A 20,830-nucleotide genomic window follows, 5' to 3' on the forward strand; every position below is an offset into this window, starting at 1 on the left:
CGCATGAACTCCTGCCATCACTGTTCCACTGTCTTCCTTGCTGGACTCTCCTTCTAATCAACTCTCGCAAGGTCTTCCCTCATGTCTTTATAGTTACCTTTATTCAATTGCAATACCGTTACATCTGATTCCAGCTTCTCCTCCTCGAACTGCTAGGTAAATTCTATCGTATTGTGGTCCCTGCTCTCTAAGGGTTCCTTAAATTCCCTAATCAAGTCTGCCTCATTACACATGACCAAATCCAGAATTGCTTGCTCCCTCGTGGGCTCTACCACAAGCTGCTCCAAAAAAAAACATCTCAGAGATATTCCACAAATTCCTTTTCTTGGAATATGTTACCAACCTGATTCTCCCAGTCCACCTGCATATTGAAGTCATCCATGATTATTGTAATATTGCCTTTCTTATATGCTTTTTCTATCTCCTGATTTATTCTCTGCCACACATCCTGACTGCTGCTAGGAGGCCTGTACAAAACTCCCATCAGGGTCTTTTGTCCTTTGCGATTCCTATCCAGACAGATTCTACGCCTTCTAAACCTATATCGCTTCTTGCTTGCGATTTAATTTAATTCCTTACGAACAATGCGACCCCCAGCCCCCCCACACCCCACTCTGCCCATCTGCCTCTCCTTTTGATAGGAAACATAACCTTGGATATTTAGATTCCAGCCCTGATCACCTTGCAGTCACACCTTGGTGATGCCCACAACATCGTACGGGTCAATTTCAATGTGCGCAACAAGCTCATTTACCTCGATTCGTGTATTGCGTGCATTTATCAATCCTATAGCGACCGCCCTTTCTCATATTTCTCTCCTATCTATGATATCGCTCTGCCTGAAGTTAGATTACTGCCATTCTGTACTCTCATTGTCGTAGATTCTAAGATGTTTACAGCATGGAAACAGGCCCTTCAGCCCAGCTTGCCAATGCCGCCCAGTTCCTATCACTAAGCTAGTCTCACTTGCCTGTATTTTGCCCACATCCCTTTATACCCACTCTGCCCATGCAACCGGCTAACTGCTTTTTAAAGGACAAAATTGCACCTGCCTCTACCACTGCTTCTGGCAGCCCGTGCCAGATACTCACCACCCTCTGTGTGAAGAAATTTCCCCACTGGTCTCTTTTGTATCTCTCCTCTCACCTTAAACCTATGCCCTCTAGTTATCGACTCCTCCACTTTTGGGTAAAGATGTCGACTATCTACCTTATCTATGCTCCTCATTATTTTAAAGAGCACGATAAGATCACCCCAAAGCCTCCTTAACCCCATGTAAAAAAGTTCCAGCCAATCCAGCCTCTCCTTATAACTCAGACCATCAAGTTCTGGTAGCATCCTTGAAATCTCTTCTGCACTCTTTCTAGTTTAACAATATTCTTCCTGTAATAGGGTGACCTGAACTGAACAGATTATTCCATGTGTGGTCTTACCAATGTCTTATACAATGTCAACAAGACGTCCCAACTCCTGTGTTTAATATTCTGACCAATATAACACAGCATGCTGAATGACTTGTTCCCCCCCTTCGACTCCACCTGCAAGGGGCTATGAACCTGTACTCCTAGATCTCTTTGTTCTGTAACTCTCCCCAACTCCCTACCATTAACTAAATAGGTCCTTGTTATAACTTGCCTGGCTGGGGACTAATGGCAATCCCACAATCCTTTGGGGTATGAGCTTCCCCAATGAGGGAGATGGAGAAACCATTAGCAGATTCCCTGCATAAATAAAGCTGGCCAGTTTGGAACCGGCTAGAGGAGAGTGAGCAGCAAGGAAGTTGCTGCTGCTGTTGTAGATATATGTTATTGTAAATAAATGTTATTTCTTTCTATCCTTCAACACGTGCTGGATTCTTCGTGGCCCTCACAAAACTGGCGACGAGGGTTAACGCGAATAGCTGTCTACACTGCTGAAGCCACCTCTCTGGATTTTTGTTCAATACGCTGGAAAAAAATTTCTATTACACCATGTCTCTTTATGGATGTTTGGAAAAGCTGGAAACAGTACACACAACGGAAGCGTCATTATTTCCGGGCAAACAACATCACCGAAACCGAGCGCTAGGTGGTCATATTGCTCACTGCCTGTGGCCCACATAAGTTTGGGGTGATTAGGAGCCTTACGTACCCAGTTGTGCTGGACACCAAAAAGTTTGATGAACTTGTGAACTTAGTGGGGCAACATTTTAACCCAGCCCCATCCACGATAGTCCAGCATTACCGGTTTAATACCGCTGAGAGGACCCCAGGAGAATCCCTTCCCGATTTTCTAACCAGACTACGCAGGATTGCGGAATACTGTGACTATGGTGCGACCTTGTCAGAATTGCTACGCGACCGTTTTGTTTATGGTACTAACAATGCGGCCACCCAGAGAAAGTTGTTAGCTGAACCAACATTAACTTTTCAGCAGATCATTCAAATAGTATTATCCCGAGAGAGCGCAGAACGGGGAGTGCAGGAGCTACAGGTAATGGAGGTGCATGCCTTGGGGCACAACCTCTTCTGTCTGAAAGCATCCCCCCGCACCCCTGTGGTACCTTGGGCGACGCAATGTCCGGATCGACGCCAGTGGCCGTCGGACATTCCTCCCCGAAGGGAGCCTTCTCCAGAACCAGTGGATGAGGAGCCATGCCTGTGTCAGACTTGTGGGCACCACCCCATCGCGGACGCCAGTCCTGGGTGCGCCTGGGGCCAGCCCAGGGGCTGTACCTTCCATTTGGATGAACCTGCGGCAACTACTCCAGAGGACGTGGAGACGGAGCATGACTGCCTGCAGCTGTATTGTGTGGCAGTTCCCCGTGTGGCCTCCATTAAGTTGACAGTACGGGTCAATGGTCAGCTGCTTGAGATGGAGTTGGACACTGACGCAGCGATGTCCGTGATCGGCCTGAGGACATTTGACCGCATCAAGAAGGGTATACAGACCCTTACATTAACCGCCACACAGGCCAGGTTGGCCACCTATATGGGGGAACCATTGGACACTGCAGGAACTACAATGACTCCTGTTGTTTATGGACGCCAGGAGGGGCATTTCTCACTTATCGTGGTGCACGCCCAAGGGCCCAGCCTGTTGGGTCAGGACTGGTTGCGCCATTTGCGGCTGCAGTGGCAGCACATCCTTCAAACAGTTTCTGGAGGGTTGACTGAGATGCTAAGACCATACCCAGATGTATTCCAGCCCGGTTTGAGGAAAATAAAAGGGGCCATAGTCCGTATCCAAATCAAACCAGGAGCCGCACTGCGCTATTTCCGGGCACGCCCGGTGCCTTACGACTTGCTTGAGAAGGTAGAAGGGGAGCTCATTCGTTTGGAGACTTTGGGTATTATCAGCCCTGTCCGGTTCGCTGACTGGGCAGCACCAATTATACCTGTAATGAAGCCAGATGCCACAGTTTGCTTGTACGGCGACTATAAACGTACAATGAATACGGCTTCCCAGCTCGAACGATATCCAATGCCTCGCAGAGGATCTCTACGCGAAGCTTGCAGGCAGACTCTCGTTTACGGAATTAGATATGAGTCAAGCCTACCTACAGTTGGAGGTGGATTCTGTCTCCCGGCCATATGCAACGATTAATACACACCGGGGCCTGTGTGAATATACACTGTTCCCTTTGGGGTATCCTCTGCCTGCGCTATTTTTCAACGCGTCATGGAGGGCATTTTGAGAGGTTTACCGCGTGTCGCTGTTTACTTAGACGACGTTTTGATTACAGGGACATCGAAGCAAGAACATTTGGAAAATTTGGAAACTGTCCTTAGACGCTTTTCGGAGACCGGAGTCCGTTTACATCGCTCAAAGTGCGTCTTTCAGGCGAAGGAAGTAGTCTACATAGATTATTGGGTGGACCGCGAAGGTTTGAACCCCGCTGCAGAGAAGGTGCGCGCAATTCAACAGGCCCCCGCCCCGACTGACACTTCACATCTTTGTTCGTTTCTCGACCTCATAATCTATTACGGGACATTCCTCCCCAATCTGGCAACTATGCTGGCCCCGTTGCACCTTCTGCTAAAGAAGAATCACACCTGGGTTTGGGGTTAGCCACAAGAAACTGCTTTCCGGTGGGTAAAACAATTGTCGCCATCTGGGTTACTAACCCACTATGATCCTGGAAAACCTTTGCTCGTCACATGTGATGCATTCCCGGATGGTATTGGGGCCGTCCTGTCCCACAAGATGAAGAACGGGGCCGAGCGGCTGATTGCTTTCGCCTCCCGCACATTGACTGCAGCGGAAAGGAAATATGCGCAGATCGAGAAGGAGGGCCTGGCAGTGGTCTTTGCAGTGAAACGGTTCCACCAGTACGTGTATTTCATAGAATTTACAGTACAGGAGGCCATTCGGCCCATCGAGTCTGTGCTGGCTCCTGGAAAGAGCACCCTACCCAAGGTTAACACCTCCACCCTATCCCCATAACCCAGTAACCCCACTCAACACTAAGGGCAATTTTGGACACTAAGGGCAATTTATCATGGCCAATCCACCTAACCTGCACATCTTTGGATTGTGGGAGGAAACTGGAGCACCCGGAGGAAACCTACGCGCACACGGGGAGAATGTGCAGACTCCACACAGACAGTGACCCAAGCCGGAATCGAACCTGGGACCCTGGAGCTGTGAAACGATTGTGCTATCCACAATGCTACCGTGCTGCCACTTCACTATGACTGATCATAAGCCTCTTCTGAGACTTTTCCGCGAGGATAAGCCAACACCGCCCATTGCTTCCGCAGGGGTCCAGCGCTGGGCTTTGTTGCGTGCTGCCTACGAGTATTCTCTGGAGCACAAACCAGGAATCTAGATAGCAAATGCCGATGCACTGAGTCGATTGCCTTTATCGTCCGGCCCCAAGTCGACCTCCACAACTGGTGAAGTGGATGCAACCCTAAATTTTATGGACATTTTACCTGTCATGGCATCATAGTCCAAAGATGTGCGGGTTAGGTGGATTGGCCGTGTTAAATTGCCCGTAGTGTCCTAAAAAGTAAGGTTAAGGGGGGTTGTTGGGTTACGGGTATAGGGTGGATACGTGGGTTTGAGTAGGGTGATCATTGCTCGGCACAACATCGAGGGCCGAAGGGCCTGTTCTGTGCTGTACTGTTCTATGTTCTATAGATCCGTGAGTGAACATAGATGGAGCCAGTCCTGTCAAAGGTTCGGCACATAGTCCTGTATGGTGGGCAGCATAGACAGCTCCCAGGCGAGTTGCGGGCATTTTCCTCCAAGCTGTCAGAATTTAGCGTGGAAGACGGTATCATCTTATGGGGGACGCGTTTGATTGCCCCGGAAAAAGAACAGGTGCTGACACTTAGAGACTTGCACAATGGACATCCGGGTGTGACCAAAATGAAAATGTTGGCCCGGAATTATGTCTGGGTGCAGTGATCCTTACATGGGTATGTACAGAAGGGGCTGATGGGTATGGAAAGACCACCACGGGGCAGCACTGGTGTGTATAAAAGTGAGACGCAGACAGCCCTCCCCCTTTCTTTGGCTGATGTGACTGTGAGGAGAACAGGAACGGAAATTTAGCTCAGGGCTGCTAGTGTGCGCAGTTATTTAAGTTGTGTTGCTCAATAAACCTTCTATCAAACATCTCGACGCCTTCTAGCCTCCTTCCAGAGCATCTACTGTAAATGAGTTGAGTAGCACAAATTACCATCTCTAAAAGTGACAAAACATGGTACAGGAGTGGCTTTAATTGAACAGCACTAGATAGATTAGGTTAGAGATCAGAAAGAACCAAAGCAACCAGCAAAAGCTACGGGCCGGCCACTTGACTGTGGAAGACTTCGCAAAATTTTGATTCCAAACATCGTACTGAAGTGATGGATCACATGCCACTTCCAGAGTTTTTGAAAACTATCAGTAATTTAAGTAGTAACTAGAAACAGCAGATATACATGGCAGCTACGTACCTAAATGCAGCCACCGATGAGAGAAAGATTGGAATATTACTCTCAACGGCAGGCCAGCAGGCAGGTAGACATTTATAACTTGTTTACGTATGGTGATACTGAAGATAAATTATCAAGTGATAATGGCAAAATTTGATGAGCACTGTAAATCACAATCAAATGAAACCATGGAACGATTTAACCTGCGTAACAGATTCCCAGAAAATGGGGAGACTATCTCAAATTTTGGCACAGATTTCCGCTTGCTAGCACAAGGTTGTAACTATGCTGATGTAACAGACTCCATCATTAGGGACTCTCGTTTACAGACTCCAATTCACCTATGGTCTTTCAGACAAAAATTTAAGGGAATCATTAATGCAGCAAAATGAATTAATGTTATAAACCACAACAGCAAAATGCTTACAGCAAGAGCAGAAAAAACAGCAGTATCTGGAATGTCTTGGGAAGAAAAATGGAGAAAATCCTCCATAAGGTAGAAGATGTAAGAATGGTGCCTCTCCTCACAGGCCTTTTCCGGCGGCTTGCGCCCATAACAGTAAGTCTGCGCATGCACAGTCAGGACAGATGCGATCCCGGAAGGACCCGGTATACGCAAGAAGCTGCTCATGCACCGTATGCAAAATACCGGCCCAAGCCCGAAGAGCGTGCTGCGCATGCGCGATCGCTGCCGGTGCGTGACGTCACAAATATCATGACATGTTACTGCTGTGGCACTGCCCATTTAAAAGGGAAATGTCCTGCACAAGGGAAAAGGTGTCTAAAATGCTCTAAGTGAATAATTTTACCTCACAGTGTCAGTCCACAGCCAAATATTACTCTTCAATGCAAAGGCATGGAAACTTCAAGGTTCGCACAGTAGATGTAATGGACACTCGGACACCCGAAGAAAATTTTTTGGACAACAAAGAGTTCCATTCCTGGGAGAACACTTACGACGTTGGAATCATAAACGCCACAGAAGAACTGCAGGAGCTGACCACAGCCTCGATACGTGCATACCGTTGAATCCACAAACGAATGGAGTACCACGGTGCAAGTGAACAGCTTCCCAATTACGTTCAAGCTGGGCACGGGAGCATCCGCAAACTTGATGACATGCAAAGATCTCGTATCCATCCCTGGGACACATGAGATGATATCTGCTGCATGCAAGTTAACGGACTACAATGGCAACCAGATCACCTTGAGGAGATCATGCCACCTACAAGTAGCTCATAAGAAAGTCACAGAAGGACTACGTTTTGAGATCGTGGACGACAAAATAACATCACTTTTAGGTGCTCAAACCTGCAAGGATTTGCGGCTGATACAAAGGATTTTCATAAACACGATTGATTCACCACGACTGGCCGATGACATACAGCTGCTTTGCAGTGTATATCCCGACGTCTTTTCTGGCATGGGTACGTTACCCTACAAGTAGGGGGCAGCACGGTAGCATGGTGGTTAGCATAAATGCTTCACAGCTCCAGGGTCCCAGGTTCGATTCCCAGCTGGGTCACTGTCTGTGTGGAGTCTGCACGTCCTCCCCGTGTGTGCGTGGGTTTCCTCCGGGTGCTCCGGTTTCCTCCCACAGTCCAAAAGATGTGCGGGTTCGGTGGATTGGCCAGGCTAAATTGCCCTTAGTGTCCTAAAAAGTAAGGTTAAGGGGGGGGTTGTTGGTTTACGGGTATAGGGTGGATACGTGGGTTTGAGTGGGGTGATCATTGCTCGGCACAACATCGAGGGCCGAAGGGCCTGTTCTGTGCTGTACTGTTCTAAATACAAAATCCTGCTCAAAGAGGATGCAACACCGGTCATTCATGCACCAAGGAGGCTACCAGCTCCTTGTGGGACAAGCTAAAAGCAGAACTCCAACGCCTCCAATCTCAAGGCATCATCTCAAAAGTCACACAGCCGACTGACTGGGTCAGCTCGTTGGTGCTTGACAAGAAGCCGTCCGGTGAACTTAGAATCTGTTTAGATCCTAAGGATTTGAACAAAAACATTCACAGGGAACACTACCCTATTCCCAAGCGAGAGGAGATAACGAGCGAAATGGCGTACGCTCGCATATTCACCAAACTTGATGCCTCACCAGGCTTCTGGCAGATGCAGCTCGATGATTCCAGCCGACTGCTATGTACCTTCAACATGCCGTTTGGACGTTATTGTTATAATCAAATGCCTTTCGGGATTATATCTGCATACAAAATATTTCACCAAATAATGGAGCAGATGATAGAAGCCATTGAAGAGGTCCGTGTATATGGTGATGACATCATAATATGGTCAACGGCATTTTTCGGTTAAAGCAAGTCTTCCAAAGAATCCACCAATTTGGGCTGAAGCTCAACCAAGCCAATTGCATCTTTGCAAATTCGTCTCTGACCTTCCTGGGTGACACAATATCAGAGCACAGGGTGAAGCTGGACGCTGAGATGATCGCAGCAATTCAGAGCATGCAGCGGCCATGTGACAAGAAAGTGGTGCTCAGGTTCTAGAAATCAACTTTCTAGGCAAGTTCATATCGAACCTAGCAACACGGACGACAATGTTACAGCAAGAGATAAGATAAGGAAGGACACGGAGTTTGACTGGATCCCACGTCACCAAGATGAATGGGAGGATCTGAAGCACAAATTGATGGCAGCTCCAACGCTGGCATTCTTTGACCCAGCAAAACCCACAAAGATCTCCACCGATGCCAGTCAACATGGTGCTACTTCAACAGAATGACTGGGTTGGACTGGGTCCCAGTGGCTTACGCTTCTCAAGCGATGACCGCCACCGAGTACAGGTATGCACAGATAGAGAAAGTGCCTGGGATTGATCACGGGTGTGACAAAATTCCACCACTATGTGTATAGTCTTCCCACATTACTTGTGGAGACTGATCATAGGCCACTGGTCAACATCATCAACAAAGATCTCAATGACATGACCCCGCGCCTACAACGCATGGTGATGAAGTTGCAGAGGTACGACTTCACGCTGGTCTACACTCCTGGGAAGGACCTAATAATAGCTGACACATTATCCCGAGCCACTGACGCTGACAATCTGCCTCAGGCTTCCATTAATGATGTGGAAGCTCATGCACAGTGGTGCAGGGAGACACTCCCAGCAACGGACGAGAGGCTGCAGCAAATTCGTCAGGCGACAGGGGAAGATGCAACCCTGCTTCAAGTCATGCACAACCTTCAGCATGGCTGGCCAAGAGGGCAGTGCCCACAGTTCCAAAACATCCAAACTGAACTGTCCATGGTGAATGGCATCATACTGCAGGATGACAGAATCGTCATTCCACTGGCGCTCCGGGTGGAATGCTCCACAGAATTCATGAGAGGCACCTTGGTGCTGAAAAGTGCAAATGGAGAGCACGGCAATCTGTGTACTGGCCTGGGATAAACGAGGACATAACGAACATGGTGCTCACATGTGACACATGTCAGAAACATCGACCGACACAATGCAATAAGCCACTCCGACAGCATGAGATGGCTACGCTACCGTGGGACAAAGTTGGTACTTACTTGTTTCATTCCATGGGTCGACACTATGTTCTTCTCATCGATTATTACTCCAACTTTTCAGAAGTACTGAAACTCCCGGATCTCACATCGGCATTGGTTATCAAAGCCTGCAAAGAAACCTTCTCGAGGCATGGAATCCCACAGACGGCCATGTCCGACAATGGTCCTTGCTTTGCCAGCTGGGAGTGGTTGGAATTCGCAAAACAGTACAACTTCAAGCATGTGACGTCGAGTCCACACTTTCCTCAAATCGAATGGCAGGGTGGAGAAAGGTGTCCGCATTATTAAGCAACTGATCAGCAAGGCCACTGACTCGAGTTCGACATACATTTGGCCCTATTGTCATACCGTTTGTCGCCTTTGAGCTCTGGGCTGTCATCGGCTCAAATGCTCTTCAATCAAGGTGTGCGGGCAAACTGCTCCATTTGCCAGGAGCATCAGAAGCTTCCGCCGCCTCGTCCCTAAATCACTGGGAATGGCCAGGGCGGCCTTGGGCGTGCTTTCATGCTGACTTTGCCGGCCCTTTTAAAGGATCCACGTTCCTTCTATAATCGATGCCCAGTATAAATGGTTAGAGGTGCATAAGATGGTAGACACAATGTCCTGAGCAACAATCGAGAAGATGCATTTGTCTTTCAGTACACATGGCCTCCCTGAGGTGCTGGTCACAGAAAACGGCACTCCGTTCACAAGTGGTTCATAAAGATAAACGGCATACGCCATATCCGCACCGCCCCACACCACCCGGCTTCAAATGGGCTGGCGGAGTGCGCAGTGCAGACATTCAAATGAGGCCTAAAGAAGCAGTCATCCGGGTCAATGGATATGAGACTGGCTCGTTTTTGTTTTCATATAAGACCACCCCACATGCGGTGACTGGGGTAGCTCCTGCGGAACTCCTAATGGGCTGGAGACTTTGCACCCGCTTTAGCATGGTTTTCCTGGACATTGGCACAAAAGTACGCTAGTTTCGGCAGTTTGCGCCTGGTGACCCAGTGTTCATTTGGAATTATGCTGGTGGTGCCCAGTGGGTCCCTGGTGTAATCTGTTGCCAAACGGGCCTATCTCTTACCAGGTGGAAGCCCAGGGTCGTCTCCAGCACAAACATGTAGACCACATCCAGTCCAGAAAACCATCCCTTCCAAAGATTCCCCGCCCCCGGAGCTCATTTCTACAGCCTCAGAGACCAGACACAGTGGAAAGTATTCCTCACAATCTTCCTCTGGTACCACACGCAAAGCCTGCGCAGGTCATTGCAGAACCAGATCCAGCGCCTCGTGCAAATGGTGTCTGGTCTGCGGCAAAATGAGTGTACGCCCCCTTCGCCAGGGTCTTCGGTGGATTCCTTGGACTTTGGGGGATGGGATGTTTAGAACCTGCCTGCTTACCACTGGCTGGGGACTAATGGCAATTCCACAATCCTTTGGGAGTATGAGCTTCCCCAATGAGGGGGACGGAGAAATCATTAGCAGATTCCCTGCATAAATAAAGTTGGCCAGTTTGGAACTGGCTAGAGGAGTGGTGAGCAACAAGGAAGTTGCTGCTGCTGTTGTGTTTTTATGTTATTGTGAATAAATGTTATTTCTTTCTATCCTTCAACTCGTGCTGGATTCTTCGTGGTCCTCACAAAAGTCCTATCCTGATTTGATCTACCAAAATGCATCACCTCACATTTATCCAAGTTAAACTCCAAATGCCATTCATCGGCCCACTGGTCCAATTGGACAAGATCCTGTTGCAATCTTATAATAATAATCTTTACTGCCACAAGTAGGCTTATATTAATACTGCAATGAAGTTACTGTGAAAAACTCCTTGTCGCCACATTCTGCCACCTGTTTGGGTACGCAGTGGGAGAATTCAGAATGTCCAAATTATCTAACAGCACGTCTTTCGGGACTTGTGGGAGGAAACCGGAGCACCCGGAAGAAACCCATGCAGATACAGGGAGAACTCTACACAGAAAGTGACCCAAGCTGGGAATCGAATTAGGGACCCCAGAGCTGTGAAGCAACCCACTGTGCTGCCCCTTCTTAATAGAACCTTCTCAAGATAACCTTCTTCACTATCCACTATGCTACCGATCTTGGTGTCATCTGCAAACTTATTAACCATGCTTCCTACATTCTCATCCAAATCATTTATATACACAACAAATAACAGTGGACCCAGCACCAATCTAAAAAAAGATAAAGATAAAGTCGCTTATTGTCACGAGTAGGCTTCAATGCCTACCAGCTACCTGCCTCCCCGGACAGGCGCCGGAATGTGGCGACTAGGGGCTTGTCACAGTAACTTCATTGAAGCCTACTTGTGACAATAAGCAATTTTCATTTCATTTCAATGAAGTTACTGTGAAAAGCCCCTAGTCGCCACATTCCGGCGCCTGTCCATGGAGGCTGGTACGGGAATTGAACCGTGCTGCTGGCCTGCTTTTAAAGCCAGCGATTAAACTTTACTCACCTTTCCTAAGCTCTCGGCTCCTTTAAGTAGTTCAAAGTCCTCATCATTAACCTGCACTTCTACCGTCTCCTTTAACTTTGATTTTTTAATTCTCTATACAACTGAACCCTCGCCCACATTATTTATTTCAGTCTCTGGAAATGATAAATACCATATTAAATCAAATATATAGCCATTTTATGCTATGAAATAATAACTAAACATTCTATTAGGCTTATATGTATATTTACCATGCAATAGCTTAATTGGTCCAAGCTGATGCCCAGAAATTCACAGTTACCAATGACAGTGAGATTTTCAAACTGATCTGTCCACTTTCACAGCACAGGTAATATTTATTGAGGCAAGCCGGTTTTACATAGCCCAACACAAGATTTAATTGGTTATTGCCAGTCACAACACTATTTCTATCTTTTACAACTTGAGATACTTCTGTGCAGTTAAAATGAAGATAGCTATTGAAAATATTGTCCATTTATCTCTCACCATCAGACCAAAATAATGGAAATTGAACAGTCGATCTCTATACTTTACCCAATAGATATTCAGACAGTACCTCTGTGAGTCTTGCTGCATGTTTCATCTGCACCCCACCAACTGAAGCAGTCTGCCCACGGCAGGGGGGATTGGAAAGAGGCAAACATGTAGTACAGGCTGTAGGCGATGATGACGTTGTAGTAAATGGACACAATTGATGACACAAGGACCATGGTGATGCCCACACCTTTAAATGGATTGAGAAATCAATGTAAATTAGAAGGTATTCAACTTGAATTAATTGTATGTTTTCCTGTATTCAGTTGGTTAGACAAACAATATTTTATTTCTTTACAATTGTTCTACTTTGAATGCCATTTACATCCTCTGTTCCCTTAATCTTTTTGGGGTTATGAAAGTCACTACATAAATTCAATAAAATTTAAATAAAAATAATAATTTAGAGTTCAGCAAATTTGGAATCAGATGTTGTGTTAAAAATTCAAAGCAATCCAAACAAATATTATGTATAAAATAAGCATGAAGAGAAACAGTCAATTGTTTTTCTGAACTTGGAGAGGAGACTGTGTAAATCAGCTTCCAATATAAATAGAAACAATTATATAACTGACCTCAGGATGTTATTCAGAGGAATCAGTCGCTTATCGACCGCATCATCTGCTTATTAATTGCACTTAGACCTCTTGACTGTAGCACAGATTGATACACCGTATGGTGTGTGGTTTAATGTCTCCAGCCATCAAGCCTTCTCCAAAAGGAGGCAGTGGCGTAGTAATATTGTCGCTGGACTAGTAATCCACAGACCCATTCTCTGGGGACCTGGCTTTGAATCCCATCATGGCAGATGGTGTACTATGAATTCAATAAAAATCTTGAATTGAAAGTCTAATGATGACCATGCAAAAATCCATCTGGTTCATTAATTCCCTTTAAATCTGCCATCCTTACCTGGTCTGGCCTACATGAGACTCCTGATCCACAGCAATGTGGTTGATTCTTAAATGCCCTCAGGGATTGGCAATAAATACTGGCCCAGCCAGCAACGCTCACATTCCATGAACAAAAATTAAGCAAGAAACGAGGGAACGGAATGATCTCAGAACAAGGACACAGTTGAACATAGACTTTTAGTCCAGAGTTTTGCAATCAAATTTCACCATCTAACGTGGAGGAGTTATGGGAGGGATTTAATAAGACAATTTGTATTGGAAAGGTGCACCCAGGTATTATCTTTCCATTCCATGACAATTAAGGAATAGGGAGCAGTTTTAGAAGTGAAGAGCAGGAACCAAGTCCAAAGTAATCTACCCATCATAAACATTAAAGATAAGGACCTGATAAGGGAAGACAGTAAAAAAAGGGAGAATCTGTGGGAAAATGTATGGACGGCTGCTGGACAGAGCCCGAACACCAATGGACGAGACCAGACGGAAATGGGAGGACGAACGGGGACAGAAGTGCGTTGGGGACTCTGGAGGAAAGCACTGAGCAGGGCCAACGCCACCTCCTCCTGCACAAGTTTAAGCCTCATGCAGCTCAAAGTGGTGCACAGAGCACACCTGACCAGAACCTGAGTGAGCAGGTTCTTCCCGGCGGTGGAGGACAAATGTGAATGATGCCAGAGGGGCCTGACCAACCACACCCACATATTCTGAGCTTGTTGCAAACTTGTGGGGTTCTGGACAGTCTTCTCCGAGGCAATGTCCAAGGTTCTGGGGATGAGGGTGAAGCCATGTCCAATTGTGGCAACCTTCGGGGTATCGGAGCAGCCAGAGCTACACAAAGGAAAGAGGGCCAACGGCCTAGCTTTCGCTTCCCTAATTGCATGCCGAAGAATCCTGCTCAGCTTGCAATCAGCAGCACCACCCACAGCTGCAGACTGGCTTGCTGACTTTTCAGAATGTCTCCACCTGGAGAAGATTAAGTTTGACATCCGAGGGTCAGAGGAAGGCTTCCTAAACACATGGGGACAGTTTGGTTGCCTGTTCCAGAACCTGTTCGAGGCCATCAACAACGAGTAAGATGGGGAAACGGGAAAGAAAGAAAAGGGAGAGGAAAAAGAAAAAGTAAATAAAGACAGGGGGGGGGGTACCATAGGAACGCACAACCTGGGGTGAGGGGGGGGGGGGGTGAGGGGGGAAAAGGAGAAAAGGCTGGAAAGACGCAAAAGGGAAAAACGTGAGAGGGAGGGGGCAACCCATCTCCCCAATCACAGGGGAAACACAGCTGAAGTCGATGGGGGAAGAAAAGGGGGGGGAGGAAGGGGAGGAAACATCCTCCCCCCGAAAAATCAACTGGAGAGACACAGGGGGGCGGGTGGTGCGGGGCAGGGAGGGGTGGGCTGCGGGAGAAGCGGGTGGGACCATACACCGAGCCAGAGGGCGGCAGAATGTACATAGGATAAATAAGGGAAGGACAAGACAAAACTTTCTGTATAATACAGTAAATAAACAAGGCTGTTTATAACTGTTTATAAATTTTGAAAATGCCAATAAAAAGATTTTTTAAAAACATTGAAGATTGCATGCTTTGGACTGAAGGGGACAGAAATGGAGACTCTCCTGGGAAATTGACCAGTGTGTGAGAGAAAGAGTAATAGTGTAAACAGGGTCAAGAACATCAATAGGTGATATTTTGGTTACAGATATACCATGGTGAATGGAGAGCCAATGGCTATATTGTTGGAAATGTGAAAGTGCAGTTGTTAGTAAAGTGGAAGATAACTCTTTACATGGATGAACACAGAAGGACGTAGTTTTGGAAGGAGGAAGTTAGTGGAGTGCAGCACAAGGAAATGTAATGAGATGGCCTTCTCTACGATGAGCACAATGATAGCTGAGTGACCACATGACATAAAAAGTTCAAGTCACTGGAGGTGAATATATGTAGGTGAGTTTACATGGAGGGAAAAATTCAAGGAAAGTAGGAGGGCATGACGTAGAGGAAAAGGGCATAATGAGCTGAGATGGAGGACACAAGAAATCTGTTAAATGACAAGGAAAAATTATATATTTAACGGTAGAACTAATTTGCATATTATTTTTAATTCTGGAATTACATTCTTTTTAAATGTAATTTATCTGAAATGCACAAAAAAAACCCTGAATTATGTAAATTTCAAAGATTTTGTGTTTATCCCTCTACCATTCCCTGACGGACCAATGATCTCCTGTGCAAGTGTGCACCCAGTAAAATAATAGTGCATGCCATTAACTATTAACTGGGAGGGACAAACCCGTTGCACCCTGTCCTCCCCAAAGTTTCATAACCCCACATATATTTAGCAGGAGTTTCTTCTCAGTGACAGAATGTTTGACTGATGTTTATCTCCTTAGTCTGAAGACACAGGGACAGCTCTGACGGCTGAGACAAGCTGTACTGTTGAACTATAGATCTGATGTAGTTTTTGTTTAGAATTCAAAGCAGATTAACTACAAAAGCCTTTACACAATGTTACACCAGGAAAAACTGACCCACTTTTTATGGATACATTGATTGAAAACTTTAAATTTTCTTCCCTCACCTGATTGGGAGGAGGGGCATCTGATGCATACATGTGATGAAGCAGGAGGCAACCTGCCTGGTCAGCATACCATTAGTTTTCACCGATCTGGTGAAATGGATACAAGGCACTGGCCACCCTTGCTATCGGAAAAAATCCCAGTGGGCAGTGGGAGGAGTCCCTTAAGTTCCCATTAATTGGAATGAGCAGGACATCAAATGCCCCACCCATTGCAGGTTAAATACCCGTGTGGGTGGGTCAGCAATGGGCATGATGCACTGCCATAGTGCCAAATATTAGATTGCCCATATCTCCGAAACCACTCTAGGGCGAGATTAAAATCCTGGCTGGATGACAGATAGTTTTACAGGTATTGAGTCCAAAATCTGACTAAATTTTAAATATGGAAAGAATAAGTTTTACCTTGTGTACATCACTTCACTGTGTCTGCCTTCAAAAGGTTCTTCAGTAAGGCTGACTTAAATCTCCATGTAATGAGTAAAGTATAACAAAAGTATAAATGTGAATTAAATGGCTATTACTTAAACTTATGTTGCGAAAAATCATTAACCTTGAAAGAGTGGCACGGCTTTCCACACATCAACAGATCCGAGGCTGGAAAACTGCCCGATAGAACATTCCAAGAAAAACAAGGGCACCCCAGCAAATGCCAGCATGATTACATAGGGAATAAGAAATGCACCTGGAAAATACAGTAAAGTTTACAAAGATTGTATGGATGATACAGTTTGAGACTGAACATTAAACAACTAAATCAACTTTTTCATTTTAACACAGGAATTAATTATTGTCATTGACAGAAAACACACTGCAGACTGTATTCCGTATCTGAATATAAAACAACTACAATGAGCATTCAAGCTCTTATCCTATTTACTCACAACATCTGAGACCTTTCGACTTGAGAGTCTCAAATGACACAGTGAATGCTTTATTTCAGAACAAGAAGGTGATTAACGGGATTCATTGCAGAATCATTCCAAGAATTTAAGAGAATATAATAACAAAATTAACCATTACTTCGGGTAATCGGTGTTATAGGCCAGGGTTCAGAGAACCCCAAAGTATATCATGGAGTTCACCTGTGTAGCCACCTGGGGTGGCCACTGCCCAACACAAAATGGAAGATTGCGGGGAATGCAGGGAAAATGGACATGTTGGAAAGCAAGCAGCTTGCAAGGCGATTGTATATTGGGACGACTGCAGAAACCAGTTTTGACTGTTGCAGAAACCAGACAACACTGTGAAAAGAAACCAGTTAACATACTAATGAGGCAATACCGCCCCAGATACAATGGACACAAGTTAAGCACAAATCGATACATTCTATGGAAGGCCAGACCCTGTGGCGCCAGAGAAGCCCAAAACAATAGGTCCCAAGAACCGCCCCATTGACCGAGGAACTGCCCTATGATTGGGGGGGTTCAAACATAATCGATTGGGAAGAGACCCAATCGATTCCAAGCAGGTAAGGGAGTACGCCCAAAGGGGCGCGGACCCCCTGGGACCTATAAAAGGTCCCACACATGGTTCAGTTTCCTGGCTCCTACTCCAGCCGTCGAGCAGCAGCCACCAACAAATAAGTGCCTAACGACGACTGCTACCAGAAATAGGCACTCCTGACCCCCTTTTCAATTGATAACAATCTGAAGTCTGCAGACCAGAGCAGAGCAAGAGGCCTTGTTCCGTGACCCAGCAGTTCCTTCGAGATAAGTATTAGTTGTTTAGCGGTAGGAGTAAGTTTAATCCTTTAGCGTGTGCATGGGTAGTTATTATAATTGTATTATAATAAACTCTAGTTGTTTGGACTTACTAATTGGTGTACGGTTTTATTGCTTTGAACTTCACCTTGAAGCATGTGGCAGTGTCTTAACGGCACCTGGCGACTCCAGAGCTTAGAACAAGAAACAGAGCCAAATTGAGTGTTAAGCACACTCACCCAGAACGAGCAACACCTGAGCCACAACGTTTAATAGATGGAGGTATGGGGAGCACATGGCCCACTCTACAGCAGAAATGGAAAAGTATTTTTTAAAGCAAAACAATGTTTATTCTATTAACTCAAGTTAACCTTTTTAAAACATACAGTGAACATCTTAGCAACTATTAATTCAAATACAACCCCCAAAGATTACAACACTAAGTAAACCATTAAGGTTTCCTTTTAACATCCATAAGACTGACAAAAAACATAACATTTAACAGAAGCACATCAGGTTAAAGTCACTACTGAGAACATTTATAATTCTGAATTCACCAAATGATCAAAAGATAGTCTTTTCATGGCAGAGAACAGCAGTACACCTGCTTTGTCTGGCGTCAGCGCCAACACTGAAAAACGAAACCAAAAAGAGACAGACACACCTAAGCTTTTCTCAAAGTGAAACTAAAAAGCAGAGCCAGAGCTCAGCTCCATCCACACTCTGACACCACTGCAGTAGCATGAGCAGCCAAACATTTCTTAAAGTGACATTCACATGACAGCTCTCCCCAAGAAAAAAAAATCATTAACTTCAAGATGGTTTCATTTTTCACTAACCTTTAAGAAATGCACACAGTAAATATACTTTTTCGTTTCTAAAAAACACACGCAAACAGGTATAATAAAATAGTCCTTGTTTTTGTTCCTCTTCCTCCAACTGAAACCTTTCTCGATTGACAGTCCCTTTGGACAAAAAGGTCTCTGCACGATCACTCTATTTCTCTACGCCTCGGCATTTATCTTTAAAGTCAGATACTTTAGTTCCATCTGATCACAGAGTCCCTTGTGAGTCTCCAACACAAGAGCATTGGTTATCACAGCTTTTAGGCAGTCAAATGCCTATTGAAAGTCTGCTGTCCACTGAATGTTTTGCCGTTTCTTCAGCAAGTCCATCAGTGGAGCAAGCAAGCTATAAAATATTTTCACAAATATTCGATCAAATCCACGCATACTAAGAAATCACATAATTTCCCGTCGTGATGAGGGTATTGGAAACTCCTCAATAACTGTTGGTTTCATATCCTGTGTGACCCTTCGACCCTGTCCGATTGTATGGCCAAGGAAAGTGACTTGGAATTTCCAAATTCACTTTTGGCTAGGTTTATCACCAAACCAGCCTCCTGAAGTCAATTGAATAACTCCATCAGATGTTTTAAATGTCCTTTCCGTGTCTGGCTGAAAATTACCAGATCGTCGATGCATACCGCACAATTGGGTAATCCTGAAACGATTTTGTTAGTTAACCGTTGAAATGTGCCTGAGGCATTTTTCATGCCGAAATGCATAACTTTGAATTGGTATATACCATCTGGAGTCACAAAAGCTGAAAACTCCTTCGCCCTTTCGTATAAAGGTTCCTGCCAGTAACCTTTAAGTAAATCCAGTTTGGAAATAAAAGCTGATTGTCCCACTTTCTCAATGCAATCCTCCAAACGCGGGATAGGATAAGAGTTTGTTCTTTTAACTGCATTAACCTTTCTATAGTGCACACACAACTGCTGCGTCCCATCTGGTTTCGGCACCATCACTATGGGTGAGCTTCATGGCTGCAACCCGCTTCAATTATGCCACTGTTAAGCATACTCTCAATCTCTTTGTTAATCTGTGCCAATTTTAAAGGGTTAAGTCTGTATGGACGTTGTTTGATTGGAACAGTATTTCCCACATCTACAACATATATAGCCATTTTATTACTTCCCAATTTATGTCTACAAACTTACCCACGTGATATCATTAACTCTTTCAGGTCAGTCCGTTTTTCCTTTGGAAGGTAACTCAACAATTTATCCCAATTTTTAAGAACATCCTCATTTTCCAATTTAATTTGAGGTATGTCAAATACTCAGTCATCTGGATTTGGTTTGTCACTTTGAGTTAGAATCATTAAAACCGCCTCCTTTTTCTCTCCTTCCCTTTCAAAGTACCTTTTAAGCATATTCACATGACACCCTCGGTGACTCTTTCTTCTATCTGGTGTTTGTACCAGATATTTCAGCTCACTTAATTTCCTTTCAATCTGATAACGATCACAAAACCTAGCTTACCACTGGTAACAATACGAAAATTTTATCTCCACTGGCAAAACTACAAACTTTGGGTTTCTTGTCCGCTACCCGTTTCATCACATTTTGTGCAGCTTTTAAATGTCCAGCCAATTCACCTGCTCAGTTTAATCATTCCCTAAAAATTGACACGTAATCCAATAATGTAAGTTCCGATTTCTCACTCACCAATTTTTCCTTAATCAATTTAAGTTGTCCTCTTACCTCATGACTAAAACTTAGTTCAAAAGGACTGAATTTTGTTGACTCATTACATGCATCCCTAATTGCAAACAGTACAAATGGAATTCCTTTGTCCCAATCCTCTGGATAATCGTGAGAATAAGCCCTCAACATTGTCTTTAATGTCTGATGCCACCTTTCTACCGCTCCCTGTGATTCTGGATGGTACACAGTTGATTTAAATTGTTTTAGTCCTAAGTTATCCATTACTTCTTTGAATAACCTCAAGGTAAAATTTTATCCTTGATCCGATTATATTTCTGTGGGTAGTCCATATCAGTAAACAATTTAAGTACTCCTCCACAATCTTTTTAGCTGTAATATTATGTACTGGAATGGCCTCTCGAAGCCTGGTAGACACGTCCATTATTGTTAAAAGATATTGATTCCCACTTTTATTTTAGGAAGTAGTCCTACACAATGAATTAGGACTCTTGTAAAAGGTTCCTCATATGCTGGAATGGGTATTAAGGGCACTGGTTTTATCACTGCTTGAGGTTTCCCTATCACTTGACATGTGTGACATGATCGATAAAATTTAACTACTTCTTTATGTAGTCCAGGCCAATAAAAATGTTTTTGTGTTTTAGCTTGAGTTTTCCTTACTCCCAAATGACCTCCCACTGGTACCTCAT

At 45.1% G+C, this 20,830-nt stretch overlaps 1 protein-coding gene across 1 annotated transcript in view; it reads right to left on the reverse strand.

The window, feature by feature from the left end:
- LOC119951977 (sodium- and chloride-dependent neutral and basic amino acid transporter B(0+)-like) overlaps positions 1-20,830 on the reverse strand; it is a 206,467-nt gene that overhangs the window by 139,430 nt on the left and 46,207 nt on the right. The window contains exons 3-4 of the mRNA XM_038775413.1: positions 16,480-16,611; positions 12,465-12,632 (exon numbers count right to left, since the gene is read on the reverse strand). Of these exons, the coding sequence (XP_038631341.1) occupies positions 12,465-12,632; positions 16,480-16,611 (300 nt within the window). The remainder of the gene's footprint in view (positions 1-12,464; positions 12,633-16,479; positions 16,612-20,830) is intronic.

This window comes from Scyliorhinus canicula, chromosome 17, assembly GCF_902713615.1.
Source record: "Scyliorhinus canicula chromosome 17, sScyCan1.1, whole genome shotgun sequence".
Lineage (NCBI taxonomy): Eukaryota > Metazoa > Chordata > Chondrichthyes > Carcharhiniformes > Scyliorhinidae > Scyliorhinus > Scyliorhinus canicula.